The 16,437-nt window shown below is 36.3% G+C and overlaps 1 protein-coding gene across 1 annotated transcript; it reads left to right on the forward strand.

The window, feature by feature from the left end:
* Positions 1-1,001: 1,001 nt before the first annotated feature.
* Positions 1,002-16,232, forward strand: CEP120 (centrosomal protein 120kDa; the record flags this gene model as incomplete). Its single annotated transcript, XM_010078584.1, has 11 exons — positions 1,002-1,153; positions 2,093-2,207; positions 3,047-3,188; positions 5,348-5,496; positions 7,309-7,506; positions 9,583-9,810; positions 10,057-10,264; positions 11,493-11,603; positions 12,499-12,676; positions 15,028-15,177; positions 16,050-16,232. Coding segments are annotated over exons 1-11 (1,790 nt in total), but the record flags the coding sequence as incomplete, so codon positions are not given.
* Between the last annotated feature and the right edge of the window lie 205 nt (positions 16,233-16,437).

Genomic DNA, 16,437 nt, shown 5'->3' on the forward strand with positions numbered 1-16,437 from the left:
ATCCAGCCTGGCCTTAAACACCTCCAGGGATGGGGCATCCACAACTTCCCTGGGCAACCTGTTCCTGTGCCTCACCATCCTCACAGTAAAAAAAAACCTTTTCTTAATATCTAATCTAGATCTACCCTTTCTAAGCTTGAAAACCATTATTCCTCATCCTGTCACTACACTCTTTGCTAGAGTGCCTCCCCATTTTTCCTGTAAGCTCCCCTCAGGTACTGGAAGGCTGCTATAAGGTCTCCCTGGAGCCTTCTCTTCTCAAGGCTGAACAACCCCAACTCTCTCAGCCTGTCCTCATACAGGAGGTGCTCCAGCCCTCTGATCATCTTCATGATCCTCCTCTGGACTTCTTCCAACAGGTCCATGTCTTTCTTAGTTTTGGGGGCCCCAGAGCTGGGCGCAGTACTCCAGGTGAGGTCTCATGAGAGTGGAGCAAAGGAGGAGAATCACCTCCTTTGACCTGCTGGTCACTCTTCTTTTGATGCAGCCCATTACACAGTTGCTGGGTCATTTTCAGCTTCTCATTGACAAACACGTTGGCTGTCACCAATCACCTCCTTATTTTCCATGTGCCTTAGCATATGTACCAAGAGGATCTGCTCCATGACTTTGCCAGGCACAGAGGTGAGACTGTGGTTCCCTGGGTCTTCCTTTTTTCCCTTTTTAAAATCTAGTAGTAGTTTGGTTTTTTCTTTCAACAACATTCAGTCTGTCTCTCACCTGTTGGCTTGATCTATTCCCAGTTGTAGATTTCTCAGGTACTACTGGTTGCCTAGTTTCTTTGTTACTTAATGTCTTTCTGTTTTTGGATGCTTCACATGTTGTGTTCTTTCTTCTACGTAGTGGGAAGACTTTTAATGTGAACAACCAAGCTTTAGGGCAAGCACAGGGAAGACGATAAAGAAAATGTATATTTATGTAATTGGTTTATGGCATAAATGTGAGCTCTTGCTTCTTTTTTTAGTGATGGCATGTGGCAATTACACTCTTTTACAGGGCGCTACTTCCCAAAACGACCCAAGCACATGCTTATAGTTGAAGCAAAGTTTGATGGTGAACAGTTGGCTACTGATCCCATAGAGCATACCGATCAGCCAGAATTTGCTACAGAATTGGCTTGGGAACTTGATAGGAAAGCACTTCATCAGCACAGGTAACCTTACGAACTTGAGTCTAATACGGAGACAAAATTTAATTTTCTTGTCTTTACAGCTACCGAGATATAATTTTTGTCTTACTGTCATCTGATTTTTTTTTTTAGAAACTTTCTTTTAGTGGTACACAGATCTGCCATAAAGTTGCTACAACAAAAGTAGTATATGGCATGATAAGTGGTATCTAAAAATTCTGCAGGGTATGCTTTTTACACTAGTGAAGAAAACCTCAAGACCTTATAGCAAATTAATGATACTGTAGTTCAAGCATTGGATTCAAGCTTGCTTATGTGTACTGTGACATAGCATTAAATTAACTTCAAGCCTGAAAAGCCTATGTATGTTTTGAAGATGTAAAATGAAAGAGCTGAGAAATTTAATAAGTTTTCCATAACTGTCATTCGGTTTGGACTGACAGAGAATAGTATTACTTCCATATTTTCAAATAAGCTAGAAAGACCATTTGTCTTTGATCACAGAATCGTATAGGGATGGAACAAGAGGAAAATGCTGAAATGTACCATATGCTAAACACCTTCTCTGTGCCCCTAAGTATTGTAAGGTGCTTTCCACAAAAAACTTTTGTATGAATCCTATTCAATCACAAGTGAAATTCCAGTTTCATGTGAGGTGAAGTGCTTATTTCTTGTACACGGTGAAATACAGCCTATTTGTCACTAAAGTCTTTTTAATAGCACTTAGGCTTTGTGAGACTCCAATACACTCCTCTTACAAAATTAATCCACTTGTTCATTCTCTCACTTAGTGATGAATTGCAGTATTCATGAAGTTCAATAAAACTCAGTTTCTGACCTACTAGAACTAGTTATGTAAAAAATTTTCTATCATTGGTATGCTTGAAACTTATGAATTATTTTTGTGAACTAATTACAGAGATAACATTTATATTTTGGATTTCAACTGAGTTGTTCTTTCAGGCTGCAGCGTACACCTATCAAACTGCAATGTTTTGCGTTGGATCGTGTATCTTCAGCTAAAGAGAATATAGGCTATATTGTACTTGATTTAAGGGCTGTGCAGGAAAAGAAACAGGTATGTTATAGGGTACAAAGCTTTTAAAATTTAGGTTTTGACAACAGTACTGTTGCAGATCAACTCCTGGTTGATCATGTACTTTTTTTTTTTTTTTTTTTGAGGGGGACATCTTGACTCTCTGTAAGAACATGGGCAGATGAAAATACTTTTGTACTTATCTTACACTTCTGAATTTGAGAATTGGGATACTTGTAAGCAATACTTTAATCAATTCAGTGATTTAATTGTCTGGGAAAATTTTTGAAAGCAATTGATATTGAGCAATTGAATTTAGTCTCTGTCATCAAATCAAGGCTTAAGTTTGGTCTTTTTAATTGGCCTCAGTGAAAGACATTTTAGGCAATCAGAAGTTGAAGGCCAACACAGCACAGAGTAAACATAATGTAGTTGTTTATATAAATTTAATAAAAATTCTGTGTTGTGCTTGATCAAAATGTAACTCTGATATAGGTCATAACAGGACCCCAATGTCTTATTTTGATATCACACTTCTCAAAGATTTATGATCTATGTAACTTACTGTGTACTTGCCATTGAGAACTTGAAGATTTTCTGTTCCAATTAAAGATTTATGGCATATTTTTCTTGCTAAGTTTTTTACTGTATGAATCAGTGGAAAAGAGTATATTCAGCTAGTCTTCCAAGAATCATTTTATAGAATCTTGTAGTGTAATAGTGTACTCAAAATAGACCAAATTTTTGTAACTATAAACAAGGTATAATCCTGTAGATGATGAGGTAGAAATGCTAGAGCAAGTGTAATTTTTCTGTAACGGTGTTATTATTATTTCCCCTTTTTAAAAATGCTTTTCATTTACATTCTTTTAATTATGTAGGCACCAAAATGGTATCCTCTGCTAAGTAACAAGTACACTAAATTTAAATCTGAAATACAAGTAGGTCTTGTGTTGGAGATTGACTCAAAAGCACTGGTTGATGGTTTTAAAGCAAAGGAGGCACCCCCTAGAGAAGGCAAGGGTAAGTAACATAATAAGAATATCACTCACTTTGAATTAAAAACATTCCTGTGCCAGATAAACATATTGCTTGTTGCAAATGTTTGTTAAAGGTTTCAAGAGAATTTCAATTTCATTGCATTTCCAATGCAAATCCTTTACGGCTGATTAATGTACCTTGTGGTAATAACTTCACAAGAATGCTTTATATTGGTAATTGTGTGACTTTCAGGTGGATAATGTAACAAACCAACTGATCTTTAAAATTAGAATCAGGGACTCACAGTTTACTCTTGTAGGCATTTTACTCATTTCAGAGCTTTAGAAAGCTCTGTAATGAAAGAAATAAGAGGATCTTCTTTATGTAATGCAGTTCCAGTAGTTTGGGCTTGGAAATATATAGTGAAAGATTTAATTTTTTTGGGTAGGATGTTTCTCTTTTCTGATTCTTTTTTCATCTAATCTAAATCATTCTGTACTTAAATAGTGTTCTATTTAGAAGTTTTTGTCATATCATCCACTTAACTGTTGGCACTCGTTTCACTTCTGGATTGCCTTGTACATTCCTCTCAAGATTAATTAGTGAAATGTGTCAAAAATCTATTAGAACTCGTAATATTAATGCTAGTAGGTGTCTCTATTTATATTCTGTGCTTTTCTTTGTATGTGGGTTTTTTTGATGCAAGTTTTGTAATTAAAAAAAAAAACAACCCAAACAACAACAAACCCTTAGAAGTTTGATTAAAAAACAGACCCTCAAAACAAGAACAGATTTACATCCTGCTGTTCTCCACCCGAAAGCTGATCCACTTCACTTCTAAAAACTAAGCCTCTGTTAGAACTAGTGTATTTTTCACTACTTACCTTACAATTACCTTACCTTACTTTGCATTCTTAGCTTGAGGGTAACTTTTTCTAATTCTGAATTTGTCATCTGCTTATGATCTGTGTCTGTGGTTTTGTAAAAACAAAATTCAGTGCAGTGTTTTGCAAGGTTTCTGGCCTAGATGTTGGCCTGGCTGCATTGCAAGTGTGGTTAAGCACTATTGAAGTTCCAGTGTAATCTCGTAGCTTACTTGATCCTTTCAGGTTCACAACAAAGCACAGGGAATTCTGCACACTGTAAAGTTTGCAAAGCAGGCAAGGAACTACTGTAAATGGTTTGCTAATTTGCACTTCCCTTGTGATCCTTCTGCCCACAAGCTCTCCTACCCCTCATGACAATGGCAGAAAATACAAGAAATCCCTTCTGCCTGCATGCAGCACTGTTGTCCACTTAATTTCTGTGGAATACTTGATACAAACAAGTTTGCCAGCTTTTCACTTTCTTGTCATCTCAAGATTAGCTGATACCATGTTCAGGCAAGGGGGGCAGACAAACATGTAGATTTTTGCAGGTTTAAAGTTAATGTTCCAAGCACTGGATATGACAAAGCTAGACTATCCAGTTCTAGTCCAGTCAGATAGTTAAGGAGATGTTTTCCTCTTAGGATTCATACACTGATTTTTTTTGAAATATTTTTTTCTTCACTGACCTAAGTGGTCTAAACTTGCCAGTGTTTGAAATAGAGCCTTTTGGTTCACAGCCAAAAGTGCTGTGCAATTATTAGTATTTGGTGTAACCTGAGGTGCTTTGAAATGTCTTGAATTACTGGCACTGTAGAGCAGAAACTAGTAAACCAGAATACAAAGTGTTTTATGCACTGAAGACTTCAGATAAAAAAATCTTCAAATGAAACAAACATTCCAAAGGTCTGTGGAATGAGACATCATACTTCTTTCAACAATTGAACAGGTTGTCATATGTAGTTACTCTCTTGCATTTCCTTTAGTGAGTAAAATAAACAGTGTGGTAGACTCTAACCTAATTCAGTAAAGTTACAGTCACTGTAATATTACTCACATTAAATAAAAATACGCACTAACATTCTGTCTAGCATAGTGTTCAAAATAACATCTGTGCCCACTAAATAGCAATTAATTTCAGATTTTTTTTTGTAGCTGTACTGAAGTATACTTAGGGATTTTTTTGTGTTGAACTGCTTTGGAACCAAGCAACAAGATATTTGTAATTTTTCTTTCCACATGTACAATAATTAAAGGTAAAATTACAATTATATATAAGATTCCTGCAGCAATTAGCAAGGTCACAAGTTACTTAATTTTTTTCTTCTCTCTTAGCATCCGTCCTTCTTTCTGGACTAGACCCTAGAAGTATTGTACCAGTCTTGAATGAAGAAGAGGGCTATCATCAGATTGGACCAGCAGAATATTGCAGAGACTACTTTGTCTTGTCTGTAACCATTGCATTTGCCACACAGTTAGAACAGGTTTGTTTCCTTTCTATATGTAGTTTTTAAGAAGTGCTATCCTACATTTGTACTTTTTGTCCGCCTATGTCTTATTTCTAGTTATGATTTTTTTTATTTTAAGTTTCTTGAAATAAACAGCTTTGTCTAATATTGAATTAATATACATTAAATTTTAAAACTTTATGTACTGCTTACATGTCAAATTACATATGAAAGATAAGAATTCTTTTGGAGCACTAAAATGGCTTTTATTTTAAGTTATGCACTTCTATGAAATGCATAATTTTATATTACAATATAGTATAAAAAGTATGCATATGGATACTATCAGTCTTGTGTGTGGTGCCTATGTGCTGAAGTTGAAACAAGGCAAAATACGTTTCAGATCCATACAATACATGAAACAGACTTTGTATGTTGCCAAAGGGAAGGACTTATTAGTTTGGATGAGGTGCCTTGCTAATGTGATTTCTTCATCTTTAAACCTCAGCTGCTGTGTTCATGCTGTACTGTATCACACTGATACACATCATCTGATTTAAAAATGTAGGTATGCCCAAGTTACTGTGAAAGTCATGATTCCAAGCCAACGTGATTTTCGTTTATCTATAACTCATAGTTGTCATGGTTTAAACCCAGCTGGTGGCCAAACACCATGCAGCAACTCACTCAACCTCCCCCATCCCAGGGCAGGAGGGAGAGAATCAGAGGGGGAAAGGTAAGGAGACTCATGGGTTGAGATACGAACAATTTAATAATTGAAATAAAATAAAACTAAAAATGATAATAATTATGATAACAGAATATACAAATGAGTGATACACAGTGCAGCTGTTCACCACCTGCTGACTAACACCCAGTCTGTTCCCAGCTAGTGGTCCTGGAGGAGAGAAAATCCCAAAACTACAATCCCGGGGCGGGGGGAGAGAGAGAAAGAGAGAGGGAGCTTCCCAGCCAACCCTCATCTACATACTGAGCGTGATGTTGGATGATATAGAATATCCCGATGCCCAGTTTGGGTCCATTGCTCTGGCTATGCTCCCTCCCAGCTTCTTATGCATTTCTTAGCAGCAACTAAAAACGTCGATATGTTATCAACGTTCTTGGCATACCAAAGCCCAGACCAATCCAAAACACAGCACTGTTCTGGCTACTAAGAAGAAAATTATCTCTATCTCAGCCAAAACCAGGATAACAGGGTATGATAAACTCTATTCAGTCTTGTCTCTTTTTTTTTAGAGAAAATAGTTTTCCATGTTAGAATTATAGGGCCTTGTGAAGTAAATTTACTATGGTCATTCTGGGGTACCTTGTGCCTTTTTAGGAACTGAACTCACAATTGCAGTGGCTACAAGATGAGTAGCTGTTTCTGGCTGTTCCAGTCTTCTATTCAATCACATGTGTTATTATATAACTGTATCTAATCTGCATTGTTTGTTTACACTATAAATATTTTGTGTAGCCACTGCTTATTTCTGAATATTTATGCAGTGCTTGACGTTATTGAATGTATTATGTCAGTTACAGCCCTTCGTGCTGATAATCTTAAAGGAAATTCAAAATGAGTCATTTTGCAAGTTTGTGGTATGCTTTCAAAGCAAGTTGTTGTTTCGTTTTGTTGTTGTTGTGGTGTTTGTTTTTTTTTAATTCAGTTTAAGTATTAATATAGATGTTTTTATTTTATGTGTGTAGTGCAAGCTAGGATTTAGGTTACCTGTTGAGTAGTCTGACATCACTTTAAGCTTGTTAATTTCCAAGCTAATGCTTAAGGATTACTGTAACCGTGCATTAATGAAAGAGATACATGCTTCTTTTCTGCATCTTTTTTAGTTAGTTCCTAGTACTATGAAGCTTCCTGAGCGGCAGCCTGAGTTTTTTTTCTACTACTCGTTACTGGGAAATGATGTCACAAATGAACCTTTCACTGATTTAATTAATCCAAACTTTGAGCCAGAAAGAGCTTCAGTTCGAATACGTAGTGCAGCTGATGTCCTTCAAGTTTATTTTTGTGCACAGTCAAAATTGCAGGTGAGCTGTTTCTTCTCAAATGTGAACGAAAATAAATAATTAAAAAAATATATAGCTAAAACTGAAACTGGAAAGCATTTCTTCTTCCAAAACTAGATTGCATTGCAGTATTTTGGGTCAAATATAAGTTGATTGTCTTGCTGATATGAGGGGAAAACCAGCTCAGATGGAGTGCAGTCTCTTTAGTACAGTTGCTACAGTAAGCTGGGTTGCACACCATGATAAAAGGTATTACTGAAACATAATATTCACAAAGAGTTAATGGGGTATTCTCAGGAGCTTTAAGCTCTAGGACCTGCTCTGCAATCAGACCATCTGCAACCCACAGTCCTGCCTTGTGCTGCCTGTGGTAACCTCACCCACACCAACTGCTCAGGTCGCCCTTGCCGAAGTTGTAAAGTGACAGCCCTCAGCAGTCTTTGTGAATAATAAGGGACGTCTGTCTCTTTTCCCGCTCCTTAGCCAAATACTATTTTAAATACACTATGGCCATATTTGGGCTGTTATGGGATGTTGTTTATCTTTAGCTCGACCTTTATATGGGAGACATGGTTTAGTGGTGGACTTGGCAGTGTTAGGTTTATGGTTGGACTTGATGACCTCAGGGGTCTTTTCCAATCTAAACGATTCTATGATTCCAAGTATTGGGTGGTATTGGAAGTGTTTATGGCAATCTGTGCCTGGCTCACCCTTAACTCATTACAGAATGAGACTATTTTGTTGGGGGCAGTGTAGGGTTTCCAAATGACACAGCTGGTAAATTAGCTTAGTTTTACAATGTAAGTCTTAGATCTGAACCCTTTTAAGGTTATTTTTCTTTAAACTTGTATAGACCATTCTCGTTTTCTTATCCAGGTTAGTTTAGGAATGTTTCTGTTTCAATCTATGTTGTTTCAGATTTTTTTTCTCTCAACTTTAGATATTTTTCTAATGACAGTTTTTGGAGAAACAGATGCATTTATGTGTTTGTTTCAAGTCCATAGCCTAGGATTAAATTCCAAAGTATTAAATATAGCGTATATTATATATATGTACACATAGAGAGAATTGTGCTTGTTTTCATCATGGCGAAGAACACCCTTTTGAACAATAGCTGTCATGAGGTCCAATCCGCATTTTGATTTACAGTTTTCTTTCTCTGATTTCTCACTCAGCTTCTTCAACTGTAGGATACAGGGTCTTAGCACTGTATTATGATCCTCAATACTTAATTTTTTTTTTTCTTAAAATGAACACTTCAGTCATGAAAGGTGCTAACTGCCAGACTAGGGGAGGTGTGTGTGTATATAGTGTATGATTGTATTTATATATATATATGTGTGTGTATGTACATATATATGTATATACCTAGGTGTATATATTGACAGCTGACACCTTTTAGCATTAAAGTCTTCACTGAGTGTAATAAATGTTAAGGATCACAATACAGTGTTCTGATCTGCTAAAACAGAGCAGAAGTGATTTATTTGGGAAAGAGCAAGTTGGTATGTAAATTTCACTGAGGAAAATAAATTACCTTAGTGTGTTTGTTTTTTAAGATCCATCTTTTACTTAGGTGTGTAAATGTTAAACTGTGGAAGGAGTCAAGTTTTGAAAAAGGAATAATGATTCTTACCAGAAATTAAGAACACAGTTACTTAATTTCAAAAATACTTGGCTATTTAGGTGGTGTCTAAATATATGCACAAAGGCTGCACTTTCAGCTAAGTTTTTTCTTCTTTTCCTTGCAATCATGCTTTTCATGTGCTTACACATTAAGGGCAAGAACCTGTGCTGTGTTTAGAAGCCATAGACTATTGAATTTGTCCTCCAGAATGGATGATATGACAGATGCTCAGAAAAGCAGTGCAGTGATCTGCTGCTGTGCTAGCACTGGGCAAATCATACCTCCTCAATACTGAAATTTCATAACTGTTCTTATTCTGCTCAAAGCACTTGGTCTCAGCATACAGGGACTAGGCTAGGGATTATAATTTTAATTTTTTGTATTTGTGCTGCCTTTTTGTAGAGGGTGAACAGACAGTTCAAATGGAAATGGAAAACCAGTTACTTTCTAGCGCTTTTTTATGTGTACAGATCCATCTTTGCTGTGGAGACCAGTCTCTTGGAAGCACTGAAATACCCCTGTCTGGACTACTGAAGAAAGGAAATGTGGAGATTGAGCAACACCCTGTGGTGATAGAAGGAGTATTTGTCCTTGTTCCACCAAACAGAGCTAAGCAGAAACTGCCACAGTTGCCTTTGGATATGGCTCCTACTCTTGGGGTATCTGTAACTTTGCAAAGGGAAAGCTTGAGTACCCAGGTATGGCTTACTTGTTTAATGTTGATTTAGACACTGTTGCACAGTTTCGTGTTAAAAAGAAAAACTGGTATTTGTAACTTGTAATATAGAAGAAAACATGAAAGAATAAGTTGCTTTGTATGAATAATCCTGTCATTGATTAATTTCTCTATGTCAGGAAGATAATCTCAAACTATAAAAATGTTGTAGACAGCATTTTTCAGTGCAAGCCATGATCAATAAGAAAACTATATCCCTTCAATTCAGCCTCTGATTCCTGTAAATGCTCCAACTGAACCTGAACAGCCACAGGAGAAAATTCTTTCACCTGTTAGTGAAAAAACAGAGAGCCTGGAGCAGAGATCCCAGAAAGTCCTGTCTCAAGCTGACCACTCTTCTCCAACAGAAAATGAAGCAACAGAAAGTGAAGTGGAAAGTCTTAAGTTTGAAAAAGACACGAAACTAAATAAAACAGGTGTGTGTTATGTAATCTTTTCCCCAATTGTCAAGTATGGTCTTGAATCACATACTACTTACTCGTTTATGGTGTTAAATTTCAGGCAAGCCCAGAGAGGTTCTAGATGCTCCATCCTGGAAACATTCAAGGTCAGGCCGGACAGAGCTCTGAGCAACCTGATCTTGTTGAAGATGTCCCTGCTCATTGTGGGGGCGTGGTTGGACTAGCTGACCTTTAAAGGTCCCTGCAAACCCAAAACGTTCTGTGATTTACATAAAACAAATGGCAAGAGGAGAATAAATTTAATTTGAACACAGTGGTTGTTGAAAACACTGGGAAGAGCCAGGTTGCAAATTTGGTGGTGTGTAGATTAGAAGTGACTTGGATAGTCATCAGCTTGAAAAATAATGCCGGAAATGTATGAAATTCCCTGAATTTGACAATGGGAATTTCAATTTGACAATACTCATGAGGAAACTGACTTACTCAATGAGGAGATGAAATGATCTAATGTTCATATTTATTAAACAGAAAGGCAGGGGGAATGTGAAATTTTTAACATTTCTAAGGAGTTTACTATGTAGAAGATAAATTGTGAAAACAGACATTCATACTTTACAGATTCCTGGACAAGCAACTGGGTTTTCTGTTTGTTTGTTTGGGTTTTTTTTATGCATTATCCTTCTGTAGGAACTTGGTAGCCCACACAGCCTTCTAAGGCTTCCTTAGTGGTGTGTTTTGGTTTTGGTTTGTTTTTTTTTTTTAGTTGAGGGCTGGGTGGAAGAGAAGTTGAAGAGCAACTAAGATCAGAGAGGAAGAAATGCTGTAACAGAGTAAAGCTTAGAAGAAAGAATGTTAGTTTGCTAAACATTACTGAATATGCATCTTCAGAGATTATTTATGAGTCAAGTAGAATAATTGTTTTCTAATAGTATATGAATTACTGTTCTTTTGAGATTAGTCCTAAAGACACCCAGTTCTATAGAGGAAAACCTGTGTCCTAGAATGTGCTCTCAGGATTTGTCTGCTTACCTCAGCCAAATTTTCTTTTAATCCTAATTGATCTTGTCTAAGCAAGGATTAAGTCCTTTATGTGGAATGTATCAATAAGTATTGTGAACCCAGCAACTAGTTTGAATCTGCAGTTAAGAAATCTAGGATTGTACTTTTTTATTAAAAGTAATAGTAATTTTATAACTCAGTTTTGGCAAGATGGAAAACATGTAATTTCACATTTGTCTTTCAGGACTGGTCGCTGAGTCTGGCCAAGAGATTAACAAACAGTGTACTGCAGAGCTTCCAGTTTTCAAATCGCAGAGAGCAAAGTCACCTCTCTTGTCAGATCTGCAAAATTCCAGTAATGCAAAATTTATCGAATTTGGTACATTGAATGAAATTTGAATATAGTAGCAACTTAAACTAATTTTAGCAGTAGACTGTATGCAACTTTGTATTCTCTTGTCTGTGACAGCCTTAAATTTCTATTCAGCCATTTCATTGCACCAAGCAACCTAGTGACATTTTACCTGAATGGCTGAAAATTATTTGATTCCTATATTGTGCTGACTAGCTGATGGTGAAGTATTATTGATTTTTTTTTGTTTTGTATTGTTACTGTTAATTAAAGAAAACATTCAAAAACAAGCACAAAAAAAATGAAGTCAATGCTAGCAATGATGTATTTCTCTAAAAGACCAGGTTTCTCAAAGCCTCATTCAGCCTGACCTTGAACACCTCCAGGGGTGGGGCATCCACAACTTCTTTGGGCAACCACTTTCAGTGCCTTACCACCCTCACAAGGAAAAATTTCTTCCTAAAACTAAATTACTACAAACAACTTTTTTTTTTTTTTTTTGGTAAGCCCACCTCTTCTGTATGCCCTCAAGTTGGTTAGGAACAATGATGTGAACTGTTGAAACTGGTCTGAGAGCATCCCTCTGAAGAATTTAGTATCTTTAATCTCAATCTAAACTTTTCTTTGGTGAGATAAACTTAGATAGCTTTGAAGATTAATAAAATTATATATTTTGTGGGTTTTGTGGTTTGGTATTTTTTTTCTTTGGAAGCAGTAACTTGCAAACAGAGTGGCTATTTTTCATAGTATTAGCCTATATTGCAAGGAATTGAAATCTTTTGGGAAGCAGACTAACTGTGCTTGCATTTAAAATGTGAGACCAATCTTTAATATATTTTGTTATTTTGGGCAGAACAAGTTATTAACAATTTGTACAAATTCTCTTCTGTGTTTTCAGCTGATAATGTTCCAGTAGCCGCACATCAGCCGAACCCTGCGAGTGTATCCAGTTCTTCCAAGCCTGCATCGTCACAGAAAATTGTCATTCCAGCAGCCTCTCACCATTTCTGCTTTTCAATAGACTTACGAAGTATACGTGGTCTGGAAGTTGGTTTTCCAATAAATTGCATTTTAAGGTATGATTTATTTTTTATCTTATTCTTGGTGATAACAATAGCTGTCTTTTCAATACAAAGCCTTCATAGTCTGAAAGATTGCCGGCAGTATGCTTCCTGATGGCTTTTAAGTGGCTGATTTTCAGTGGTGAAATAGTTGGCATGTTCGTCTGGCTCATCACTAGACTTCTGAGCATTACAATGTTAAAGATAGTATGTAACATTTCACCTGCACTGTAATTTGTATTAAATCTCATTTGAATGTCTGAGTTCAGGCAATACAGATGATCATTCAGTCCTTAGAGGAAAAGGAGGATTACTTGTCTCCCTACTTTCGGCTGCCTTTCCAGCTGATTGAAGGAGTGTTTTCTGTAGCTTTCCATGCCTCCACCAAGAACTCCTTGTAGTGTTTTAATAAGAGACAGATCACCTGGTTTGTGTGTGACAGTGAATTGAAAGGAAGTGCATGCTAGTCTTGAAGTGAAGAACCAGTGTAGTAAATGCATTAGCATTTTGAGATGTAGTATCAGGGTTTTTTGGTAGTCTTTGCATGCAAGAAGCAAAGCTTAGGAGAGAGAAGTAGCATCTTTCGTGACATTCATTTGTGGAATTACAAAAAAGACAAGCTTTTTGGACACATGAGTTTTGTGCCTGAAGCAAAAGTAAAAAACTACCAGTGCTAGTTTGGAACAATTACTTAGAGATTAGTTTGTTACTGATGTCAACATGAAAGAAAAGTACGGGAGCACTTTCGGAGCATAAGGAGATGTTAGCTGGGATGTGAATGCTAAGTTGGAGGAATAAGAACTAAAAAGGTGAAAGACCGATTAAAAGTAAAGGTATTGAAACCAGTATCTGCATGCAAGTTGGGTTTTTTGTTTTTAACACTGCCAGTGAAGAGAAACTTTCTTTTATCAATTTGTTAATTTTGGTTTAGGTTTTCCTTAGAGTTTAGGATCGAAAGTTCAGAGGTACAGGGATGATTTCTGTTGTTGTTGTTTTCTTGAAAAAAAGAAATTCCTACTTGTGGAATATTAGTTATTGATGGCATATGTTAATTCAGTGTTTCACAGCAGTTTTTACAGTTTACCTTCTAGTTTCCATTAGGGCCCTTTTGGTGCACATGATGGTATCTCTAAGTGGTATTTTGGTTTGACAGTGAATATACGTGGAGGTGCAACTGCATCTGCTTTGGATTTGTTGTTCTGACAGTTTTGTTCAATAAAGTGTTAAATGAACACTGGGAAGTCTATTCATGTTAATGATTCTGGGAGCTTGAGCTTTGTTTGAACTAGGAAGAAAAGGAGGGTTTGGGGAATAGTTTTAAAACACAACTGAAACAGAAAATCATTAATGATGCAAGCTGTATAGGCTGTATTATAAAATAGTATGTAGAAAACAATGTACAATGGGTGGAATTTTGTAATGAAAAGCTTTTTCACATAACATTCCAAAAATAGATTTTCTTCAGAGCAGTGACAAGAAATAGGTTTTGCTGTTTCATGGGCTTTGGTTTTTACAGTCAGTGATGAATATGGCAAGAAACTGAAGAGGAGAAACATACAAACATGCTGAGAAAAATGCAGGGTAAAAAAATTGTGTTTTCACTGTATATTGGGAACGTTGTTTCATTCAGGTCTAAACAAGCTCTTTAAACAGTGTTGCACAAGCAGGAAGTATGGGATTTTATAAGTGCCAATATTTGATGCTGCATTTATTTTATTAGTAACTTAGCTGACAGCTGGCATCATTAATTTGAGCAAAGCGAAGTTCAAGAGGTTTTTGGCCTTCCCTTTTTTATAGTTTGTCATACACTGAGTTGTGCCAGTAGAGTAGTTTCAGGCGACATTGTAAATCATATTGGTAAAATGATTTAGTGAATTAAACTGTGGTAATTAAAAAGAAAAACCTAGATTCTTGAAATGTGGCTGAAATTTTGGAACGGTTCTGACACCAGTTATCAATTATTGTGTTAGATCAGTCTTAGCTCTAAACATAGTTATAAATGTTCTCAAGTAGCAATCTATGTCTGAATATAATATTCCTTTCTTCTGTTTCTCTGCTCACTTTATATAATGATTGCAGAATTTTAATAAAACATTAATTCATATAGTTGTGAACATACAGGTTATTAAAGATTTTGTTGTCAAAATAACAGCAAATACAAATGAAGCTGGATCAGGGCTGAAGTAAATGAAAACACTAATTGAGAACTAAATTGTTGGATGTATTTGTGCAAGTTTTGCTAACTTTAATACAAATCATGCTTCAGTAAAAGATGTCTAAATTGGTTTTCTTGTTGCAGAAGATATAAGAAAAATATCTCTTTATTAAACTAAAAATTTGATTATTTTTGTTACTGTTTTTATTAGGTACTCGTATCCATTTTTTGGCAGTGCAGCACCTATTATGACAAGCCCGCCTGTAGAAGTCAGAAAGAACATGGAAGTCTTTCTTCCACAGTCCTACTGTGCGTTTGACTTCGCAACTATACCTCATCAGCTTCAAGATACTTTCTTCAGGTGATAACTTATATTCTTTTTATCTTTTTCTATTTTTTGTTGTAAATCCAGTCCCAAGTTCTAAATTTTTACTTAAGATCATCAGTTTGAGCATTTAGTAAAGATTTCAAGTGCTAATGCTAACGAATATTTAATACACTGCTCTCCTAGTTTCTCCTAGTTTTCATAACGACAAGGACTCTAAAATATTTGCTTTTATCTCTTGAGTACTTATGCAGGGATCATTGCTTACAGAAACAAGAGCTGTTGCTGTTAAGTTGTTAAATTAAAGGTCGATAGGGTAGTTTGAACAAAGCATTACTTCAAATGAAATAGGTAAGGGTTTTTTATTTTTCTTTTTGATACACTGTGACTATCCGGTATCTCTGAAAACACGTCAAGTACCTAGGAAGCTGAGTACAGTGTTAAAGGTTGTGGCACAGTATTCCCAGTAGTCCCACAAGCTTTCGGTAGCTGCTTAAGGTGTGGAATAAAGAATCATCAAAATAGTGGTATTTTGAAAGAAGAGGTGGCGGAGATGTATTCCATGAGTGGCGGTGACTAAAATTTATTTATAGATACTTATAAATGAAGATGATCTAGGTCTGTTAAGATTAGTTAGTGAGTCACTTTCACTGCAGCATTGTTGTTTCTAATAATTGGAGAAAGGAATGATAATCTGACCAAAATGAGTATGTGATGGAGAAGATACAACTCAGTCAATCTCTTTCCTCTGTGGCTGAGAGGCAGTAAACCCATTTCATTGTTTGACAGTTGTGACCGTCACTGACTTTGGGAGTTACTTTTAGAACATGAAGTCCTTTTCCCAAATGAATAGGAATGCATCCTGTTTTGTGTTGATGCCTGACACTAAAATCACTTCTTTGTTTCAGATTACCTCTGCTGGTTGAATTGTGGCACAAGGATAAAACAGCTAAAGATTTACTTCTAGGGGTGGCGAGACTTCAGCTTTCAAATGTTTTGGCTTCGGAAAAAACCCGGTTCTTGGGTGGTAATGGTGATCAATGCTGGCGTCAGACTTGTAGTGAAACAGTCTTTGTCACAGCAGCACAGGGGTAAGACTCTTTTAAAAAATTTACTTACTCTGCAGCAAGTTTTGAGGAATTGTTTTTTTAATATTTCCCTGAAAAAGGGAAAGCTCTTCATGTTTACCTTTTTGAATATTCTGCAGCCTGTTTACCTATTCAGAAAGGTTACCAATTCAACTGCGATATAGGAGTGGGAATAGGCATCCAAGAGATTAAAAGTTAAATTGCCGCA

The sequence above is a fragment of the Pterocles gutturalis genome, unplaced genomic scaffold, assembly GCF_000699245.1.
Source record: "Pterocles gutturalis isolate BGI_N339 unplaced genomic scaffold, ASM69924v1 scaffold7993, whole genome shotgun sequence".
Classification (NCBI taxonomy): Eukaryota; Metazoa; Chordata; class Aves; order Pterocliformes; family Pteroclidae; genus Pterocles; species Pterocles gutturalis.